The 21,521-nt window shown below is 45.0% G+C and overlaps 1 protein-coding gene across 1 annotated transcript in view; it reads left to right on the forward strand.

Annotated features, from left to right (window-relative positions):
• VAPB (VAMP associated protein B and C) overlaps positions 1 to 20,144 on the forward strand; it is a 51,730-nt gene extending 31,586 nt beyond the window's left edge. Inside the window, exons 3-6 of the mRNA XM_035122520.2 lie at positions 9,602 to 9,705; positions 13,615 to 13,695; positions 15,944 to 16,120; positions 17,396 to 20,144. Coding sequence (XP_034978411.1) covers positions 9,602 to 9,705; positions 13,615 to 13,695; positions 15,944 to 16,120; positions 17,396 to 17,554 — 521 coding nt within the window. The 3' untranslated portion in view covers positions 17,555 to 20,144. The remainder of the gene's footprint in view (positions 1 to 9,601; positions 9,706 to 13,614; positions 13,696 to 15,943; positions 16,121 to 17,395) is intronic.
• Positions 20,145 to 21,521: the final 1,377 nt, after the last annotated feature.

A 21,521-nucleotide genomic window follows, 5' to 3' on the forward strand; every position in this document is an offset into this window, starting at 1 on the left:
ATGGAACTATGGGGATTTTGTAGTGCTGGGAGTTGAAAGGAGGTGGCTATTCCCCTTAAACTAGATTTCCTAGGATTCTTTGAGGGAATCCGTAACTGTTAAAAGTAGTATAATACTGTTTTAAATGTATAGTTTAGATGGGGCCTAGATCAGATATATGACTGCAAGTTTACACAGAAATTACCCTGTAATACAGTAGATTGTCTTGCACAACTATCTTCATACTGAACATTTTGGAAGAGTAAGACCTTGTCTAGCAAAGGCATTTCACTCATTCCAAAGGAGAAGATATTTCCATACGATGTTCTTCAATGTTCCTTCAGATTTTCCCCGCTTTTACAGTGTAAAAATGGGAGGGAGCCTGGGAGGGAGGAAACAAAGAAATCGCCCTCCCCCTGAATATTTCCAGTCCTTTTGTCTACTTCAGGAATAGATAATCTGTGACTTTTGATGATGATGAACTGCAGCTCCCTTCATCCCAGACAACTGACCATCTTAGGCTGATAGGGAGATGGAATCATAGAATTGTAGAGTTAGAAGTGACCCCAAGGGTCATCTAGTCCAACCCCCTGAAATGCAGGAAAATGGAGACCAACAACATCTGGAGGTTTCTCACCCCTGCTCTGTCCCTACCACCAGATGCCCGCAGCAGACTGTTTCTCTGCTTAGCGGAAACTCATTAAAACTTCAGCAGACTTAAGCGTTTATAATCTGTTCCCTGCGGGCAGTGAAGCGGGTTTTCCAAAAAATTTTGAATCGGAAAATGTTCCAGGAAATTTCCTATGCAAATTAGGATAATTTCCATAGCATACCGAAAACTTTCTGATCTAATTTATCGTGTCAGTTTTACTTGCACTTAGTAAACAAAACTAAAAATGTAATGCTGCCAAGCTTGCCTAATGCCAAATTTGTGATTGGCACCCATTCCTTGGTGATACTGAACATTACGAAGCAGTAAAAAAAATCCCCAACAAAATAGAGCAGTGGAAAATTTACTGTGGGTAAATGCTCTCATGTACTTTAGTTTGAGCATCTCCATCTCCATTATATATGACAGCAAGTTTACACAGAAATTAAAAACATGAGCCCTGTTATATAAATTAAAATGAGTGTCTTAAGACAACCTGATTTGGCAGATGTTCCTCAGTGTGTTCCAGACTACCATCAGCACCAAATGAGATTGAATAGGCCATTATTTGTGTTCCTTGTCATCCAAATGTCTTTCACTTTAGGACCCCCCACCCCCAAAAAAGCACGCTTGGAATAGACAATGGTCACCTCATTTCTGCTGTCGTTTGGATACCGTATTTTTTGCTCCATAAGATGCACCTAGTTTTTAGAGAAGGAAATCAAGGGAAAAAATATTCTTTTCTAGCGAGAGCCGCACAGAGCATGTAAGCGGCTCTCTTTGCTTGCTTTACAGTGAGCTGGGAGGAGGGGCAGAAGGGGCTCCCGTCCGTCCCTCCTCTCGCCTCGCTGTAAAGCAAGCAGACCTCGAGGACAGCCTCAAGGTCCGCATCCTGCCATGCGTTCTATGGAGGGTTGCCTCCAAAGACGCTTCGGACACTTCAGCCAGTGCAGAAGTTGGCAGCCAGATTGCTCATTGGGGCAAGGCAGGTTGAGCATCTGACAAGGATCCTGGCTTGACAGCACCAGCTGGGCCCAATTCCAATGGCTGCTTTTAATGGAGAAAGCCTTCAATGGCTCAGAAGGAAGGAAGGAGGAAGGGGAGAGAGAAAGAAAGAAAGAGAGAGAGAGAGACGAAGGAAGGGGTGAAAGAGAGAGGGAGGGAAGGAAGGGGTGAGAGAGGGAAAGGGGGGGAGGGAAAGAGAGACAGGAAGGAAGGAAGGGGTGGGTGGGTGAGAGAGAGGAAGAGAGAGGGGGAAGGAAGGAAGGAAGGAAGGAAGGAAGGAAGGAAGGAAGGAAGGAAGGAAGGAAGGAAGGAAGGAAGGGAGTGAGAGAGGGAAAGAGAGGAAGGGAGTGAGAGAGGGAGGGAAGGAAGGAAGGATGGAAGCTGGGAGGAGGCTCACCGCAAAGCAAGCAGGCGCTGCGTCTCTCCCAACGGCAGCTACCAAGCATGCTCTTGCAAGAGCCAGCGGGATCAGCACCCCTAGAGATGTAAAATTTCTGGAAATTTTGAAGCTCAGAAAAAACGGAAATTTTCAGAAAAATTGAAAAAACATCCTACATTAGCACTTCTTTTTTCTTTTCCAGATCGAAAGTCATTCTGTTACTTTAGAAACATAAAATACAACTATGGAGGATTTTAATGGGCATAAAATTACCACAATTAGCATATTAAAATATAGTGTATCCAAACAATTATTACAAACAGAATTTACTTTTAAAATAATATTTATTTGTATTTGTAACAAATGAAGCAACAATCTCCTGAACTGTTTACTAGTTTAAGTGGAACAAAAAAAAGTTTAGGAGGCGGGCAGGTGTGGAGGACTCCCTGGTCCTGAATGGGGTAACTGTGCCTCTGAAGGACCAGGTACACAGCCTGGGAGTCATTCTGGACTCACAGATGTCCATGGAGGCACAGGTCAATTCTGTGTCCAGGGCAGCTGTTTATCAGGTCCATCTGGTACGCAGGCTGAGACCCTACCTGCCTGCAGACTGTCTCGCCAGAGTGGTGCATGCTCTAGTTATCTCTCGCTTAGACTACTGCAATGCGCTCTATGTGGGGCTACCTGTGAAGGTGACCCAGAAACTACAATTAATCCAGAATGCGACAGCTAGACTAGTGACTGGGAGTGGCCGCCGAGACCACATAACACCGGTCTTGAAAGACCTACATTGGCCCTCAGTACATTTCTGAGCACAATTCAAAGTGTTGGTGCTGACCTTTAAAGCCCTAAACCCCCTCGGCCCAGTATACCTGAAGGAGCGTTCTCCACCTCCATCATTCTGCCCGGACACTGGGGTCCAGTGCCAAGGGCCTTCTGGCAGTTCCCTCGCTGCGAGAATACAAGTTACAGGGAACCAGGCAGAGGGCCTTCTCGGTAGTGGCACCCACCCTGTGGAATGCCCTCTCACCAGATGTCAAAGAGAAAAACAACTACCAGACTTTTAGAAGACATCTGAAGGCAGCCGTGTTTAGGGAAGCTTTTAATGTTTAATTATTGTATTTTAATGTTCGGTTGGAAGCTGCCCAGAGTGACTGGGGAAACCCTGCCAGATGGGCGGGGTATAAATAATATGTTGTTGTTGTTGTTGTTATCCTCACAGAAATTAGAATAATCTGATACCATACATATTTTTTTAAATGATTCATAAAATATTTGAACTCCTTATCTTAAAATATTTTATTCATGTTAAAATAAAACATTCCATAATTTTTATTTTCCCCAAAAAAAATTGGGGGGGGGGGAGAGGCTTCAGGAAAAAAACGGGAAAAAATCTTTTTCCCCTGAATTTTTCTGTTTTTTTTCCGGGCCTTCACATCTCTAAGCGCCCCCCAAAGTAGCCCTTTCGGGGCGCTGATGCCCCCTCCCCTCCCCTTTTTCTGTTCCCCACTAGCCATGTGACCCACTCCCCTGAAAAATAACCAGAAGGAAATGATGGCCCTCCGGCAGAAAAAAAAAAGAATGTTCCCACCCCTGTTCTGAACGTTCCTCCTCCAATTGCACATGCGTTAATGGAAGAAGGCCTGAGAAACCAGAGTTTCAGCCGCCTTGTCAGGTTTTTCACATGGGAGTTCTCGGTTCTGCCGCAAAAGTGAAGGGGGTGGGGGGGTGGGTTTCGCGTGCTTTGTCTTTCACAGAATGACGTGGCATTTAATTGTTAGCTGGCTGAATCAGTAATGCACTTAAATTAGTCCATTTCCAGGACTCAAACTGCAGGATGCAATGATAAATCAATACACTTTCAGCCAAGCAAAGGGCGGCTGAACCCCTCAAAGCTAGCACGACCATTTCCATCTCCTTCTGGTGTTTGCTGGTTTAATTCTGCTTCTTGGCTCCCCATATCTCCCACCTGTGCTGCATCTTTAAGCAGCTTATTTCTAGCGTCCTTGGGAGTGTGTGGTCTTAATTTCGTGCACGGCCTTCTACAAAGCACACTTTAATTAATACTTGTTTACTTTTTGTCCTGCACAGCCCCCGAGGGCTCGTAGCTAAGACCATAAAATAAACTTGGGATGACAAAGCATCTAATTGAAAGCTCTTCCGAATACCGGATTCCAGCTACTGCCTCCACCCTTCTCCTAGCTGGACCAGAGCCACCAAGAGCCAGCCCAGGAGAAGACTTTATTATTATTATTTTTTAACAGCGCTGCATGAAGTTGCCTAGGCTCTGGTGAGATTCCAAGGGAAGGGAGTTCCATAACTGGAGCAGCTATCGAGAATGCCTCTGTGCAGATCAGCAGACAGGAATGGGGTAAACCTCAGTGCTGGAGATTATGTCACAACACGACAGGGTGTTATCCGTTGCATATCTCCTTACAGACAGTGGTAAAAGCAGACTCCAAGGAGAGCGCTTGTTTTTATTAAGGGACAACCTCTAGAGATCTACCGAGAGCTTGCATGTATAGCATAGCTGCCAAGTTATCCCTTTTTTACAGGGATTTTCCCTTATGCTGAATAGGCTTCCTCGCGAGAAAAGCGAAAACTTGGCAGCTATGATGTATAGCGAGACTCTTGCCTCCACAAAACTGCAGGAAGATACCGCTCGCGGTTGCTTAATCGAGGATAAACACAATAAAGGAACAGGACATTCATGACGAAAGTTAATGGCTTCAGACGCAGGATTAAAGTGCAAACGATGGTCAGTCCTCGCCATAAGTTAGCATATGAGTGCGGATGTAATGGCTTAACGGTTAGGTCTAGCATGGAAATACCTGTTCCTTAAAAATGGAGGGAGGGGAGTGTATTACCCCGATGGCAGGAGCCCAGTTAAGCATTTAGCATGCAAGGAACTGTGTGCATCTGGAGTGGCTAAAACCAGAATCCATCTTAATGTCAGGTTGATCAGATGTCAGCTTGCCATGCAGCTGGCAAGCCAAATATTGTACCCAGGCCGTTACCACTTGGGATTTCACTGTTTCGATCACGGAATCAATAGAGCTGGAAGGGACCCCGGGGGCCATCTAGTCTAACCCCCTGCAATGCAGGAATTTGTTGCCCAACGTGGGGTTCGAACCCACGACTCAGAGATTAAGAGTCTCGTGCTCTACTGACAGATTTTCCAAGCAGCAGCTGTTATTTCTGTATTTTGAAGGTTCTGATATTTTATAGATGTTTGTGGTGATTTATAAGCATTTATTTGATTTACTCTTGTTTTATCTTGTATGTGGTCCTGGGCTCCTTTTTGGTTAGTTTGATTAAGAAATAGAATAAATGTTAGCCATGAATAGGGAAAAGTAAGGGTGCCATCCAAGTAACGTATCTTGTCAGGATTTATGCTGGTGCAATGGAATTTCTCCCTGTCCTTCCCATTCCCGCATTCCCTAAATCCGTTTCTAGAGGTTCCCTCAGCCCTTTGGAGCAGATTTGAGGAGGGCTCAGGACCCGCTGGGGCGGGAGTTCTGTTGCATGAACATAAAACCTTGCATGGACAGGATGTGTTATTTGGATGCTGCCCTAAGGTCTGAGTCCCCCTTACTGAGTCATCACGGGGCTCACATGTGATCTTCTTGTTTATGTCCTCGGTGTGAGCTGACATGCACTAGGGTTCCTTAGCCATCGTGATGGTTAGCAGCAGAAATTATGCAATAAATTTAGACGATGCCGCTTAGAAATGCAGCTCGCTCTTCCTTCGCTCCCTTAAAGCTATCCTTAACTGGAGATTATCCCTATCTGTTGGGACTCCGGAGTCCATTGCATGCCTGCACTTCAGTTTCTTAGGAAATGGCTGGTGTGTGCTTTAACAGCACTGTCAGCACATCCGCCGTGCATGTTCTTGTGATTTGTCACGGAATTGCTTAACTCAGCCCTTTTTCCCTTTCAGAGTGTTTCGCTGCGCTGCTCTTGCTGTAATTGTCTCTTCTCAAGTTCCCCTGATGCAAGGAAGGGTGGGGTCTTAAGAAGACTGGGAGCCTTTGGATTCCAGAATGAAAGAATACAAGTGGAACCTGCAGTAAAAAAAAAAAAAAGCAGTGTGGAGTCCTTCTGGCCAGGGTGCCTCCAGGCAGGACCCTCCAGGCAGCTCCCTCCCCACATCCTGTTTTCTGTTTCTCACACCCTTACGCTCAGTCCTCATTGGATTCCTTGAGTGCTGACAAGGATGACTGCAGACAGGTCTCCCTTTAATAGAAGAGCCTTTTCAGGCTGGGACACCCCAGAGACTCACCTGCCACCAAACATCTTCTCCCCCCCAAAAAAAGCATCTGGTGGCAACCTGTTTATTTGCCCTGGTCCTTCAGTTGCCAGGTTTCGCTAACAGTTATGGATTTTACTGGTTCTGCTGCTTTGGTTGAACTGGAGAGGGGGGGGTAGATAAATGTTTAAATACCTGCTTTTAAAAAACTACTTAGGATGTTGCTACAACCGGCAAAGTTCGACAGTCACCCTCCCTCTCAGTCTGTTTGTGGTCCTCTGCTTTGATCTGTGGTGCCTCCTCTTGACTAGGAGAAATCCAAAGGAAAGCCACTTTCAGTCCTGATAAGCTATGCAAGGCTATGGTGCCGAAGTCCTTAAAGGGCACCCCAGCCTGAACCGCAGCATTGCCAAGGATGCTAGAGTAGAGCGTGTGCTGCAGCCCCGACCACCTTGTGCTTAAAAGTAGCATGCAAGCTCACTTGGTTGGTATCACGTGGTGCTGATAACGCCATGGTTGCAGGTTCGATCCCCGCAAGGGACAGCTGCATGTTCCTGCATCGTAGGGAGCTGGACTAGATGGTTCTCGGGGGTCCCTTCCAACTCTACAATCCTATGATTTTGCCTGCTGATGAAGAATTCTTCAGAACTCAAAAGCTTACTGACTTGCATATCTCGGGATCCCCCTGTGAAATTGCAGAACGTGAGGAACCAGCTTATGCTTTCAAAAGACGTCTTTGGATGGGTGCAAATGACTGCCCTGCTGCTTAAAGTCGGGGCTGCCCCACACTTTGTCCCTGCATAGCTCCTTGCCTCTACCCGGTCCTTCTTCCCTGCATAGACTCCCGGCAGCCACGCATCTCTTCTCACTTCCTGTTGGCGTGGAAATCTCTCGAATGCTTCCAATACAAGAACGCAGCAGGGGTTTCCTCCTGTCATAGGTGCATCGGAGTAGAAGTGGATTAGGGCCTGGCGATTTGCAGCAGGAGTTGGGCGATGGGCTCACATCCGTTTAAATGCCGCTTGCTGTGTGGAGACTGGTGCGCAAGGTCTAATAAGCGAGCGGGCATATCTGATCTGCAGGAAGTAGAAAAGGCACGCTGATCTGGAATGTGCCCTTGACTATAGAGCATTGCATAGATTTTCAGGCAGGGCTTGGCCAAACGTCTCATTGCGACGTGCTTGTTGCAAGCCTAGATTCAGCTTTGGAATAGCTGAATGTTCTGTGCTCTTAAAACATGTTTTTGTTTTTTTCCTTTAAACAAAATGTAGTCTGTTGCTATTAGCAACAACTTAGTATGTGTGCACCCCTTCACATAGTAGCGCAGACTTGGCCTTGTTCTCTTTCCTAGCTTTGGCTTTTCCTTGCTGCATTACCGCACATTCTTTTTACGTGAACAAAACACTAAGCTGCTGTAGACAATTATGGCCCTGGGTTGCTGGACATGGTAAGCCTTGCTGTGACTTGCTAGCATGACTTGACCATGCAGGTTCTGGGCTACAGCTTATGGTTAGCGAGGGGAGAGATGAACCAGGACGCTGGGTTCAGACAGCACACTATGCCATAGTTCATCATACCACGCTGTACGGACAAGTTCCTAAATTTTCCATTCTGGATGTTTTGTAGAATTCCCTTAGCCGTGGTTTGTGCCTGATGCCTGAGGTTGCGACAACTGCTTATGCTGACAACTCAAATGCTTTACACCAGGCATCCCCAAACTTCGGCCCTCCAGATGTTTTGGACTACAATTCCCATCTTCCCCGACCACTGGTCCTGTTAGCTAGGGATCATGGGAGTTGTAGGCCAAAACATCTGGAGGGCCGCAGTTTGGGGATGCCTGCTTTACACATTGGCCCTGACTGTAGCGGAAACAACACACAAACCTGTAGCCACACTTACGTTTGACTCCAAAGACCTCCCGATTTTTGGGTGTGGGGAAGGCAGATAATTTTACCGGAGACCTCAAACAGAAAAGCTATTATGCCCTCAGATGTAATCACCCGTGGATGCTTGTAACTGGAAATGAGGATTAGACCAGGATTTATAAGGGAGAAAAGAAGTGATATAAACCAGATAATAGTGAAAAATGTGAAATTGAAGAAGTTACTTTCCTTCAGGGATGACTAACATTTGACTATCTAGGTCACTAAATTACAACTCTATAAACTACAACTAAACTACATTGGCCATGTTGGGTGGGGCTCGTGGAAGTTATAGTTTAGCAGCATCTGGAGGGATGCAAGGTAGTCACCCTGGAAATTGCAGGTAGATAAGGACATTTTGTGTATGAACTCCAGGTGCATGCAATCACATTTTTCCTTGATGTGGACACAGAAGCACTGTTTTTGTCTGCTAGGGAGGACTCTGTCGAAGGTGTGTCACTGTGGGAGGGGTGCAGTCAACAGGAGAGTTGCTGCTCATGCGCTCATTGAAGAGGAGAGGGGATTTGTTTGTTTGTTTGATTATCCTTGCAGCAAAGCATTTGTGCGCTCTCCTCCATGCATGAGGAGAGGATACATGAAACATCTGGTTTGTAAAATGAAGTACCGTATATTCTGGCGTATAAGACGACTTTTTAACCCCAGAAAATAGTCTCGAAATTCGGGGGTCGTCTTATACGCCAGGTACTGCCCGCTCGGCAAGTCCCCCATGCACTGCGCTAAACCGGGGACTCGCCGAGCAGCGCCAGAAATCGCTTCTGAGCATGTGTGGACATGCGGGCATGCTCAGAAGCGATTTCTGGCGCTGCGGACATTTTGGATATGGGCAGCGCTGCCCATATCCAAAATGTCCGCAGCGCCAGAAATCGCTTCTGAGCATGTGCGGACCGCACGGCACCAGAAATCGCTGCAGACATTTTCGAGTTAAAATATAGAGAATATCCCAAATTCTATATTTTAACTTGAAAACTTGGGGGTCGTCTTATACGCCCAGTTGCCTTTTACGCCAGAATACACAGTAACCGCTTTCCATTTTTCAGAGGTGGGAACCTGGTCTCTGCAAACAATAGCTTATTGGGGTAATTTGAGTAAATGCCACCCAAGAAATAACATTCCTACACAAAGTGGATGTATTTCTAACGGCATTTCCTCCTCCCATTCAGCAGTCACGGCAAATGCCCTTGCGCTGCACAAGCCTTCATAACTCTGTAGCTTATAAGCATTAAAAAGTTCAAGCATTTTCATTGTGCAACTTGGGTTAAGCTTCTGAAACAAATGCTGTGGCGCTTACAGCTTCCTTACATCTATCGACGCTGCCAGGAATTGCTTCTGGGAACGAGCAAAGATGCACTCATTGCAATAAATGCTGCGGTTCTAATGGCAACGATTTCTCTTTTCAGTGATGCTACAGCCTTTTGATTACGACCCTAATGAAAAAAGTAAACACAAGTTCATGGTTCAGTCGATGTTCGCACCCCCCGATACTTCAGACATGGAAGCAGTAGTGAGTATTGAGAAATGGCTTATCAAGGTGCTGCGTTCTTCTTCTATGTCAATAACATGGCAGAAATCCTTTTAACAAGAGCCAACGGGTTGTTTAAAGTGCACTGTGTAACAGCGAGACAAGGCGGAGCACCTAGCGGTATTAAAGGGGGTGGGGGCTTGGAATGGAAGTCAGGCAGTCTTCAAGAAATGAAAATTGAAATAGACGATCTGGATCCCTTTGATTGAACTGGCAGTCTTGCTGAGAGTGCAGATGCCTCCAGATTCATAGAGGTCTGTTGAGGAGAAATCTTATTTGCTCGCCTATTCACTTCAGGAAAACAAGTTAGGCAACTGGACTGTGCAAGCATATTAGGGCTGTATCCTGCTAACGTTATCTTGGTGCAAGGATTTTCCCAGGTGAAATGGAACTTCATCCCCACATCTGCACCCTAAATCTGTTCAGGTGTGTGTGTGCTTTTTTCCGATTTTGCAAAAACAGGTCCCAGGTTTTTCCTTCCTTAAAAGACGAAGAAACAAAACTAATTCCCCCCTCCCTCCCCCACGGCTTCCAACATTTCTGGACATTTTACATCTCTAGCATGAACCAAACCAGCAAGAGGGATTTGTAAATAATGTTGGCCCTGTGGCATGCTTGAATACCGCAAGTGCACTAATGTTACTCCCACATCTAGAATACCCTTACAGCATAATGTAGGAATGGTGTGGCTTCGTATTCTCCACAGAGGAAGGCAGTGCTGGCTGAGCCACTTCGGAAAATTCAGGGTACCCTTATCCATATTAGGTTGTGGTTAATACCTACGGGTTTTGCATCTGTTGCTAGAGTTGGATGATATCGCCGTGAAAGGTACAGATGAATCTTGCCCAGCAGCAAGGTCTACAGTTTATGTGCGTTTATTTATTTCAATGTTTACGGATGGCTTTTCAGGGATTAAGGCTCCGAAAGTGGCTCAGGACGTATTAGCATAGGGTTATATCCAACAAAGTCATTCCGTTAGTGCAAGAATATCTTGCTTGTACAACAAGACTTCCTCCCTCTTCTCCCTCATATTCCCCCCCCCCAAAAAAGATCTGTTCTGTGGGTTCCCCCAATTCTCTCAAGCAGGTTGTAGGCCATGGGAAGATCAGAGGGAGGGTAAGTTCCGTTACACAAGTGGAACCCCTCCTGATAATGGGTCAACTTCATTGCACACAACCAATAATGTTCACTCATAATGTAATTGCCAACAACCAATCCACAATCTGTAAAGCACCAAAACTTCTGCGAAATATTCTAATAGCAGCAGGAGAGCAGTACAAATATAAAAACAAGCAGCAAAGCCTAAGATTGTAAAAAGAACGCCAATTACATTTAAAAAGCTAAAATGTTTTTGGGAACAAAACCAAGAATATGTGGATCAGTTGTATAAATAGCGTGTCCCTTTGACCCTAGATTGTAGCATATTGTTGTTTAGTTGTGTCCGACTCTTCGTGACCTCATGGACCATAGCACGCCAGGCACTCCTGTCTTCCACTGCCTCCCGCAGTTTGGTCAAACTCATGTTCATGTTCGTAGCTTCGAGAACACTGTCCAACCATCTCGTCCTCTGTCGTCCCCTTCTCCTTGTGCCCTCCTTGTGCCCTCAATCTTTCCCAACATCAGGGTCTTTTCCAGGGTGTCTTCTCTTCTCGCGAGGTGGCCATATTACATAGCATTAAAATATATTTAACTCTTGAAAGAATGGTCCTGACCATCAACTTTGAATGAACATTGCTTATGACAACTGGTTGACAAACCAAAATACCCTTTGAATTGAGCAGAATTCCGTAAAAGTCATTTGAAATAATCTGGAAGGCAATTGCCAGTGTCCTAATAACCCTCTTTCACACACACAAATTGAAAATGTCAGTATTACCTGTTCTTTAATTTGCAAACTTGCTATCTAGGGGGTGCCACCTCTGTGGGAGGCTGTGGTTAATCCCAGGGGCTCGCATCTGTGAACAATTTTGCCCTTTGCCAGAAGCAAACAGCCCTGCTGTTTGCGATGTTCAGATTGCTTCTGGGGCACGTTGCATGCAACCCACAACCAAGCACAATAGGTGGAACCAGTTGGCTTAGCTAATAGCAGTCCCACTGCATTTTTGCTCAATGGCATGTGCTCCTCGTGGGAAACAAAACATTGTGCAAGCAGAACTAGCCTGTGCAGTTTGCCCTGGGCCATCTGGGAGCACACTGTGTGAACGTTCCACCCGAATGCTCACTGTTTGCCAGTAAGCCAAGCCAAAATCTGTAGGAGCAAGCCTCACCCCTTTCTCCCCAGGCAAATCCCTCTTAGCCAAGTGGATAGCTTAGCTGGTTAGAGCATGGCGCTGATAACGGCAAGCCTGCAGGTTTGATCCCCGTATGGGGACAACTGCGTATTCCTGCACTTCCATTATTCCCCCTGCCCAAATCCGACAGCGTTTTCTGAGTGAAGGAGTTGCATGGAGCGGTGGGCATGCACTAGCCAGCACTAATTCAACACCACCCCACCATTCCTGCTTCGAAGCAGAGAAGGGCTAGGGAGCGGGGGCACTTCATAGTCAAGTCTCTTCAAGACTATGGCACTTCATAGTCAAGTCTCTTCAAGTGGAAAGATAGCAGGCATCAACCGCACGACTTCCCAGCTATCTTCGCCCATCTCTGCAGTGTCGCAGTCAGAGGGAAGCGCCGGCTGTTCATCACATTCAGCAGAAGATGACGCCATGCTTGTCATGGCTGTGAGATTCATTAAAGCCTGTCATTGGCTCTTTTGAAACTTTCTCAGAAGTTCTAGATTCAGGTAGGTAGCCATGTTGGTTTGACACAGTAGAAATATATATATAAAAATAATAAAATTCCTTCCTGTAGCACCTTAGAGACCGACTAAGTTTGTTCTTGGTATGAGCTTTCGTGTGCATGCACACTTCTTCAGATATCTTCAGGTATCTGAAAAAGTGTGCATTGGGGTGATGACTTTTTCAATTCCCCCCCCCTCAAAAAATATTTCCTGTAGCACAAATGGATGACCTTTTGCCTATTAATGACTAAAATGAGGTATATTCCATTGAAATACTAAAAAAAGGTTACGCACAAACCGTTTTTAATTTTTTTGTATGCCGTTTTACCATTTCATAAAATTGTATTAACAATTCTATATATATTTTGTATCAAATTTGGACACAACACCGCATTCCACAATGGGGAGTGTTCTTAGCAACATAAGCCATACAAATGTCACACCTGCGCAAGGTAAAAGCCCCTTTTTGGGACCTCAAAACTCAGCCAGCAGACCCTGCCGGACATGCTGGGAAAAGAACCTACAGGAGAGGTAGCAAAATATCGTCCTCTAGCGGCGTCTATACTGTTACTGCAGCTAAAAAAAGCTTCCTTGTGTTTTTGATGACCCTATATAATGTATATATGTGACTCTAAAGCTTGGGTTCAATTTTATATCTGCTTACAGTGACTTCAAAAATGGTCAAAAAACTGATAAATAAAATTTGTTAGATCATTTTGTGCGTGAGGTTTTTTTTAAAATCAAATCTCTTTGAAAGTAAGATTTTATCTAATCTTTAATGAAAGCTCATCAAATTATGATACGGGGAAATGAAGGTTGTAAAAAAGTCACCACCCTAATGTGCATGCATACGAAAGCTCATACCAAGAACAAACTTAAATTGGTCTCTAAGGTGCTACTGGACAATTTTATTATTTTATATATATATTTCTCAGAAGTGTTTCAGAATGCTAGATAGACATTCCCATATATTTTTTACGAATGATCCATTTCACTTTGCTTCTGGAAGGTATCTTGGACATTGGAGAGACATCGGGGAAAACAAACTGCATAGTACTGAAGAAGACTTATTCTTTTAAAATTAACATTTTCTTCCGTTCTGTGTGTTTTAGTGGAAAGAAGCAAAGCCAGAGGAACTGATGGATTCAAAACTTAGATGTGTGTTTGAGCTGCCGGCAGAAAACGATAAACCCGTGAGTGCAATTGTTACTTTCTGTACTTGGCACAGCTGCTGCTTATAAGTAAAATATCTAGACTCTTAAACCAGGGTGAGTTGCGGTTAAGAGTGGTGGACTCGTAATCTGGTGAACCGGGTTCGCTTCCTGATCCTCCACAAGCAGCTAATGGGTGACCTTGGGCTAGTCACGCTTCTCTGAAGTCTCTCAGCCTCACTCACTTCACAGAGTGTTTGTTGTGGGGGAGGAAGGGAAAGGAGATTGTTAGCCGCTTTGAGACTCCTTAAGGGGAGTGAAAGGCGGGATATCAAGTCCAAACTCCTCCTCCTCCTCCTCCTCCTCCTCCTCCTCCTCCTCCTCCTCTTCTTCTTCTTCTTCTTCTTCTACTACTACTACTATATATTTCAAGGCCCAAACATAAGGCTGTTTATTCAGAAACTATATTAAATGTTCAAAACAAATCTTCCCAGCAAAGAGGCACTTTTATAGTCAATTTAAAATATTTTCGTAGATTGATTTAAACATGATCAATTTACTGTGGATGAAGCTGGTTTTCTTCAGTATGTTCCCTGCTTTTTCTTCTCTCACACAGAATCATGTCATGGGCACATCATTACTAAAACTGCACCTGTGCTTTACATAGGATTGTGCATTGCAATTCTGCAGTCACAGCCATGCCTTTAGATCAGGGGTCCCCAGACTTACCGGTCTTCGGGCCGGAGAGCAGGGGAGTGCGCGCGCAGCGGGCCGGAGGGCGGGGGAGTGCGCGCCCGTGCGCATGCGCACACGCACACGGTCGGGAAAAAAATCGCCGAAAATCGCTTGTGCACATGCGTATGGGCCTCCCCCGACCCGGAAGTGCATCGGAAATGACCTCTTCTGGGTCGGGAGAGGCCCATACGCATGCGCACAAAGGATTTTCGGCGATTTTCTGCCGATTTTGAAGATCGGCGCCGCGCGCCGTAAGAACAGGTGGCGGGGGTCGTCGCGGGCCGGATTGGGAGGCTAATTGGGCCGCATCCGGCCCGGGGGCCGTAGTCTGGGGACCCCTGCTTTAGATATATGGTTGTTGTTTTTCTGGCGCTTAGTCCTCTAACAACGTAAAAGGTGGAATTACAGCATATTGCAATAGAGTAACCTATGGATTCCAGGTTTCTGCTTTTCCCCTTTTAATCTGTAAAAGTTGTAATGGCAGGGGACTAGGGAGCAAATAGTAGCTTTAGCCACTGCTCTTAGTATTCCAGATTGTGATGCGGTCTCAGCGTCAGATAAGAAATAGAACGTTCCATAAGTTGCCAAGAAGGGTGTGTTTAGGTAACTCCTGCCTCCTGCACTGTTTTTGCTGTGTTTGTGGCACTGAGGTGACCTCAAGCCTGGGCAATGTGTATGGAGGTCCTGGGCTGCCCAGAGAACGTGTCGCTGATGTGGTCCAAAGGAAAGCAGAGCAATACATTTAGCACCAGCTTGGCTGCAGGAGTTGCCGGAAAGAGGCATACAAGACGCCATCCAACCGCCTTAGGGGCTCCATTCTGGATTTGTGTAGAGCTTATTCCTTAGCCTTTTCTTCTCCTGAAGATGTCGCACAACGCAGTGGAGGATCCTAGGATCATAGTTTTCCTTCTAGATGGGCTACTCACCAGCTTGACACTTCCAACAATCTGAGAGGTGTTCCTGAACACTTCTGGCTTTGCTTTTTGAACACATAAATACCCTTGTGCCTGGCTGGTTGCTCAGATCTTTTGGCCCTGTTTGTAATCCCAGTTGTCGCCCATTGTAAAATGGGTGCAATGAGAAACCCATGTTTAGAACTTGGGTCTTCGTGTACTGTGTGAAGAATAACGAAGACTGGGAACTATTGAGGGAATAAGGAAGGAGTCTGGGCAGTTGTAATGGGCAGTGATTACAAATATCCCTAGAAACTTAATACTCCTTTTACTAGAGCACTAACAGTAAGACTTCAAGTAGAATAGGTATCTGTAGGAGGCTCTTGAAATCTCTGTCTCACACACAAACACAACTCTCCCATCTACCAACCCAGAGATGAGGCAACAGTAGTTGGGGTGATGGGATTTTAAAAATAGTCATAGATACAGTATGCAAAGCCTTCCGGCTCCCAGGGGCTGATGGGAGTTGTAGTCCAAAACATCTGGAATGTACCAGTTTGGGGAAGGCTGACTGTCCTAAGTGCTTTGTAAAGAGTGGAATGATAGGATTTGAAGTGCCCTAAATGAAAACAAACTTTCTGTTGTTGTTTTTGTCTCAACAGCATGATGTAGAAATAAATAAAATTATATCCACAGCTGCGACGAAGACAGAAACTTCTGTAATGTCTAAATCATTAAGTTCTTCTTTGGATGACAGCGAAGTTAAGAAAGTAATGGAAGAATGTAAGAGGCTTCAGTTAGAAGTTCAGAGGTTACGAGAGGAGAATAAACAATTTAAGGTAAGGTCAACCTAGAGACACTTGGGACAAAGTTAAAGTATTGGCATGTATTGCAAACTGCCTGGCATAGTTGTGTTTTTGTTGGGTGTTTAATAACAGCTGGGGATTTGTTTCATGCTGGTTCACACATGACTCCTAAGTAATAGAAGTGCAATCACCTAAATTGTTGTGCTGGTGGAGGCCAGTACAAGGATTCCTGCTTGTGCAACAGGAATTCTGCCCTCTCCTTCTCCACCAGGGCTGGATGAACTCCAAGAAGAGATTTAGGGGGTGCAGGGGGGGGGGAAGAGATGGGCAGAAGCTTCCAGCTTGCAAGGAGAATCCTTGCACTGGTGCAGCCTTCATAGAACACAACCCATAGTTTGTTTTAAGTCATTAATTATGTTGGGTGCTACCATGCTGTGTTTCCCAGTACAAACAAGACACAGTATGGTTTGTGCCATCAGATACTGTGGCTTGTTTGTTTCCAACAAACCCCAAGCGGCAGGCCAGAAATAAGCCGAGGTTCGTTGTCCTTCGCTTACTTCTGGTTAACTGATCATGGTTTGTTTGAAATAAACCACAATCTGGGTTCACACGATAAGCCATACCACGCTTTTTCTGGGAAGCCATATTGGGAGAAGGTGAGCAGCAGGAACATTCACAATTAAGCCATGGTTTTAAAACAAACAATAGCTTTTGTTGTTTTAACCTTGCTTTACACTGATCTATTGTTGTGTATTAGACAGTTGTTAGCCACTTTAGGTGCCTTTTGGCCAGGGCATAAATTATTTGAGTGAATCTATGAATTTGGTTAATGCATATAATCTACCGCAGTAGTGAATGATGGCAAAATGAATAACTAGCAAGCTTAACTAGAAGGCGTGGGGGTTTTTTAAACCATGGTTAATATGTTAGTAACAGATTGTAGGATCGTGTGCTGTCTTTTCCCATCACTTCCATTCTGGTCCAAATTTCTCCTGGCTGCCCATGGTTTCTTTATAGCATTGACACTTGCATTAGCAGAGACTAGAGCCGACTGCAGTTCCTGGATCAATCCAGCTTGTGGGGGGGGGAACTGTTTTCGGATCCCAGGTTTAGCAGGAACCCTGGTTACATTTTAGGTCTGTTGTGGGCCTGGCATAGGGGAGTTTTCTGCTTGGAAAAGGGGGAGCACGTTATCTCATCCCAGATTGTTTACATCTCAGCACAGAATTGAGGCTGAGCTTCTGATGCACACTGCTGCTCAGTGCATTTATTTATTTTTTAAATCTCCATAAATTATCCTTGCTGCAGGAAGAAGATGGACTGCGGATGAGGAAGGCACCCCAGACAAACCACCCAGGCTTTGCTTCAGCACCTGCTGTGAAGGAAGAGGGGCTCAGCACTAGACTACTTGCCCTGGTGGTATTGTTCTTCATCATCGGCGTCATTATAGGGAAAATCGCCTTGTAGAGGCAGCATGCTGAGGGTTGTAAATTGGATTGATGGATTTGCCATATCATTGGTATTAAATTTATTCATAACAAATGTTTAAAAAAAATGTATGACATCTCACAGGTCTTGCCTTTTAAATTTTTACCCCCTGCACAAATATAACATTAACATAACATAACCTTCCAGAAAGCATAAAACGTACAAGGAGTTGAGCAGGAGAAGAGAGGCGAGTTACATCTTGATTGCGAGCAGTGAGGACAAAATCATGTATTTTAACACTATAAAGGTGCATTGTGTGTGTGCGTGTGTGTGGGTTTTTCTGTTTTTTTTTAAGTTAAACTTCAAAGAGTTCTTGGACCTTCATACCAATTACTGGACTTCTCTTCTTTGGAGGGGGGAAAAGAAAAAAGTTCCTCCGTTGAAAAAGAGTAGGTCCTTCTGGTTATTTAGAGGTTGGCGTTCAGGCAGGTGAGGTTGATGGCGTTTTTGTAAAATATGCTAACCCACCATTCCTCCTCCTCTTAAATTTTAACAGTTCTGTCAAGTGGGTGTGACTTGGGTCTCAGCAGTGTAACTCCCCAAGCAGCTGTTTATTCACCCTGAACTCTCTTTTAAGTGTGATCCTCTCTAGGTCCTGCGTCATTCGCAGGAGCTGTGAACCACTAACTGGGCAGCTTGGAAGATGAGGAGGAGAGGGGAGAGAGGACTTGGAGCAGGTTCATGATCCAGAAGGGTGCCAGCAGCACCGGGGTTCTGAAATTGGCCCTGGCCAGTCTTTATGTATAGAAAAGGGGCGACCAAAAGATTTGGGAGGCTGTAGCAGGAGGAGTGGGAGGCGAGAGGGTCACCCACATGCTTTTTTGCTCATGTCAGTGTAGCAGTGAGGAAACCTAATTGCCAGTAGTGGTTTGGAAACACAAGGAGCCTACTTTCCAGCTGTGGTCAACTCAACGTGTTGCACCAGATGTGCTCCGATTTGAACTGCGGGTGTGATTTTCTTAGCCAGGCTTTGTAGGAAAGAGGAGCGTTGCAATGAGCCATCGCATTTTGTATCTGAACCCTCCCGTCTTGTTAAAATAGTTTCTTCCCTATCCATCTGTGTTTCCAGTCCAGATGGCATCATGTTTAATGGGGACCATGCACCTCTTGCCTCATCCATCGCGTCCTTTTTGCATCCTCCGCTTGTCGCATCCATCAGCAAACCTTTCCTCCTCTGCTTGCACCCTCGGCAGACTCTCACAAGCTTAGCCACGTAATGCATTGCACATGGTGGGTGCGGGGGGGTGTCTTTCCGCTTACATGACCTTATTTCAGCCTTTTGCCATTCACCTTCTCGTGAAGCTTTTGGAGATCAGGTTTCTGTCCTGAACTAGACGAAAGGCTGTCGGGGATTTCGTCTTCTGGACCTGAGAAGGAATGGGACTTGCTGTTCTGTGCCCATCAGTAGCACAGCTTAAGTCTCTGTGGCATTCTCCGTTTCTCAGCAGCTCAGTTCGAGAGAGAATTGACATGCTCCTCCTTTGCCCATCAGCTGTTTAGTGCTGACTTTCTTGAATGGTGCTGCACCCAAGGTAGAAGCGTCTCTTGGACTATAACTGGCTGAAAGGGGGACATGTGCATGGGCAAAGGTCATGAATCTTAAGCAACCGGGTTGTCTCGTTTGTGGGACGATAGGTCTAGACCAGCCTTCATTTTGACCACTCTCCAGATGTTGCTAGATTCCAGCTTTCCTCATCCCTGACCAATGGCCAGGCTGATGCGGAGTTGGGAGAACAGCAACACCCGCAGGGCACCAGGTTGGGTAAGTCTGGTTTAGCACTACTGGTATTAACATACCATTCAACGGAAAGCTGAAAGGAGCTGAATGTAGCCCCACTGAACGATGTGAAAAATGCCACTGGACAGTCACCTGTGTGCCAGGTTGCACGGGGCGAGGAGAGTCAATGCCTCGTTCTAAAAGGGGACCAAGCTACTGTTTGCTGTTGGTTCATGTAGCTGAGTTAAAGTCCTTTATATCCAAATGTTTAATGCATATTTAACTTATTTAATACACAGTCAACTCTCAATTTATGTTCCAGGGATAGCTCATGAAGCCAAAATCTCGTATACTCAAAACATACAGTCCTTGTACCTCCAAATGCTCTCCCAAGTTCATTGCAGTGGCAGGTGGGATTACTGGTGCCCCCCCTTTAATTTTTTTAAGTTTAAATGCACGTTAAGTTGCAAGTTGACTGCATTTCATCTCATGTTTCCTTTACCGTCACAGAAGTTTGTCTACTGTTATAAATGGTTAAAAAAAGAGAGAGAGAAGAAAGGGCACCTGTTCAAAGTTGGTGAATAGAACTAAACTTTCCCTTTGTTGCTGTAGTAACGATGGACTCTTCCTCCTCCTGATGCTTTTGGGCACGACATAATTCTCACTTTCGACCATCTAAACATTGGGGGGAAACAGCGGTCAGGAAAACTGTTTTTGTATATAAAAATAAGTCTATGTAGGGGGGAAAATTAGTAGGAATTAGTTCTATGCTGTTAAAAACAAAAAGACCAATCCTGTTTGACTATGTAGCATCTTTAAAAAAAAAATCAAATAAATCTACCCCCAAATGAATGGAGTCCTGTCCCTGTTTTGATTCCTTCATTTTGTGCCGCGAAAGTGAATTGTCCGCAACAAGACGTTAAGTTGCCTAGTTTTGATTACCACTTTTTCTAACTTAATTTTATTTCGAAACACATAACAAGTAGCAACTTAAGTAAGAATGTGACTTAGCTTTTTTTGAAGAAGACATGCCATGCACAAATAGGGGGGGGGAAGCCTATCTACGGAAGTTATGGATGTTATGGATGAACAGCGTTGAGTTGCTTACAAGTCATCACCACTTTAAAATAAAAGTCTGCCAACTAAGAAATGCTTCTGCTGTTTGAATCACAGATTTTTACAGCCTTCATCTTCCGGGAGTTGACCATGCTGTCCATCATACCTAGGGTGCTTTTAACCATTGCAGTACTGCTGTGGGAAGTGCATTTTTCTATGGGTTCAAGCCACCACACAAGTAAAGGCCCGCAGCCATATAGAACTAGGCCATGAGATTAACCCACAGAAATCAAGGGTGCTTTAGTTGAGATTCCTGCATTGCAGGAGGGTTGGACTAGATGAACTGAGGATTTGGTCATGTGGAAACTAGCTGCACCAGTATTAGGTAGGGAGCGTCTGGCTTGCCAGTAGTACATGTGAAAAGGATCTAGGGGTCTGACTCAAAATTAGGAAGAGCTTTCTGACTAAGAGCTATTTGACAGTGGGACAGGGGGTTGTGGACTCTCCATCCTTGGACATTTTAAAGCAGGTTGAATGGCTATCTGCCATGGGTCCTTTAACTGAGATTCCTGCATTGCAGGGGGTTGCACTAGATTAACCCTTGGAAGTCCCTTCCAACTCTACAGTTCTATGTGTCTATGATTCTAAGAGTTTGCTCACAGCATTTTCTGTTCAATGAGTATTCTGTGGATTTTATTTTTCAACGTAGAGTTAACCGATTCCAAGCACCGCTTGATGCTTCAATCAAAACTCTTATGCATTTATGACTTACTACTGTTTCTGAAAGGAAAATGAAAGAAACTACGAAGGATGTGTGCCTTTATTTTGAATGGAATAAATAGCAAGAGCTAATTACACACATCTGGTGCCTGTTTCACAAACTGAACACACACATTCAGATCTGTAGTACCAAATCTGTTTTTAGGTTTTGGCTGTGGGGTTGTTGGTTTTTAATCCATTTGGACATTGAACTGAGACCCTTGACATTGATTGCTCTGTCTAAACATTTTGTCTAAATTTTAGAGAACTTAGGATTTGGTCATGTGGAAATTGATTACACTGCTGAAGCCTAGCCATCAGCCCCGTAAGAAGGAAAACAGACCCATCCTAGCACTAATAGCAGGTTCTGATGTCTTCCTCCTTGGCCTGGCAAGCTTTTGATGCACACGTAGA

This window comes from Zootoca vivipara, chromosome 7 (genome assembly GCF_963506605.1).
Source record: "Zootoca vivipara chromosome 7, rZooViv1.1, whole genome shotgun sequence".
NCBI lineage: Eukaryota > Metazoa > Chordata > Lepidosauria > Squamata > Lacertidae > Zootoca > Zootoca vivipara.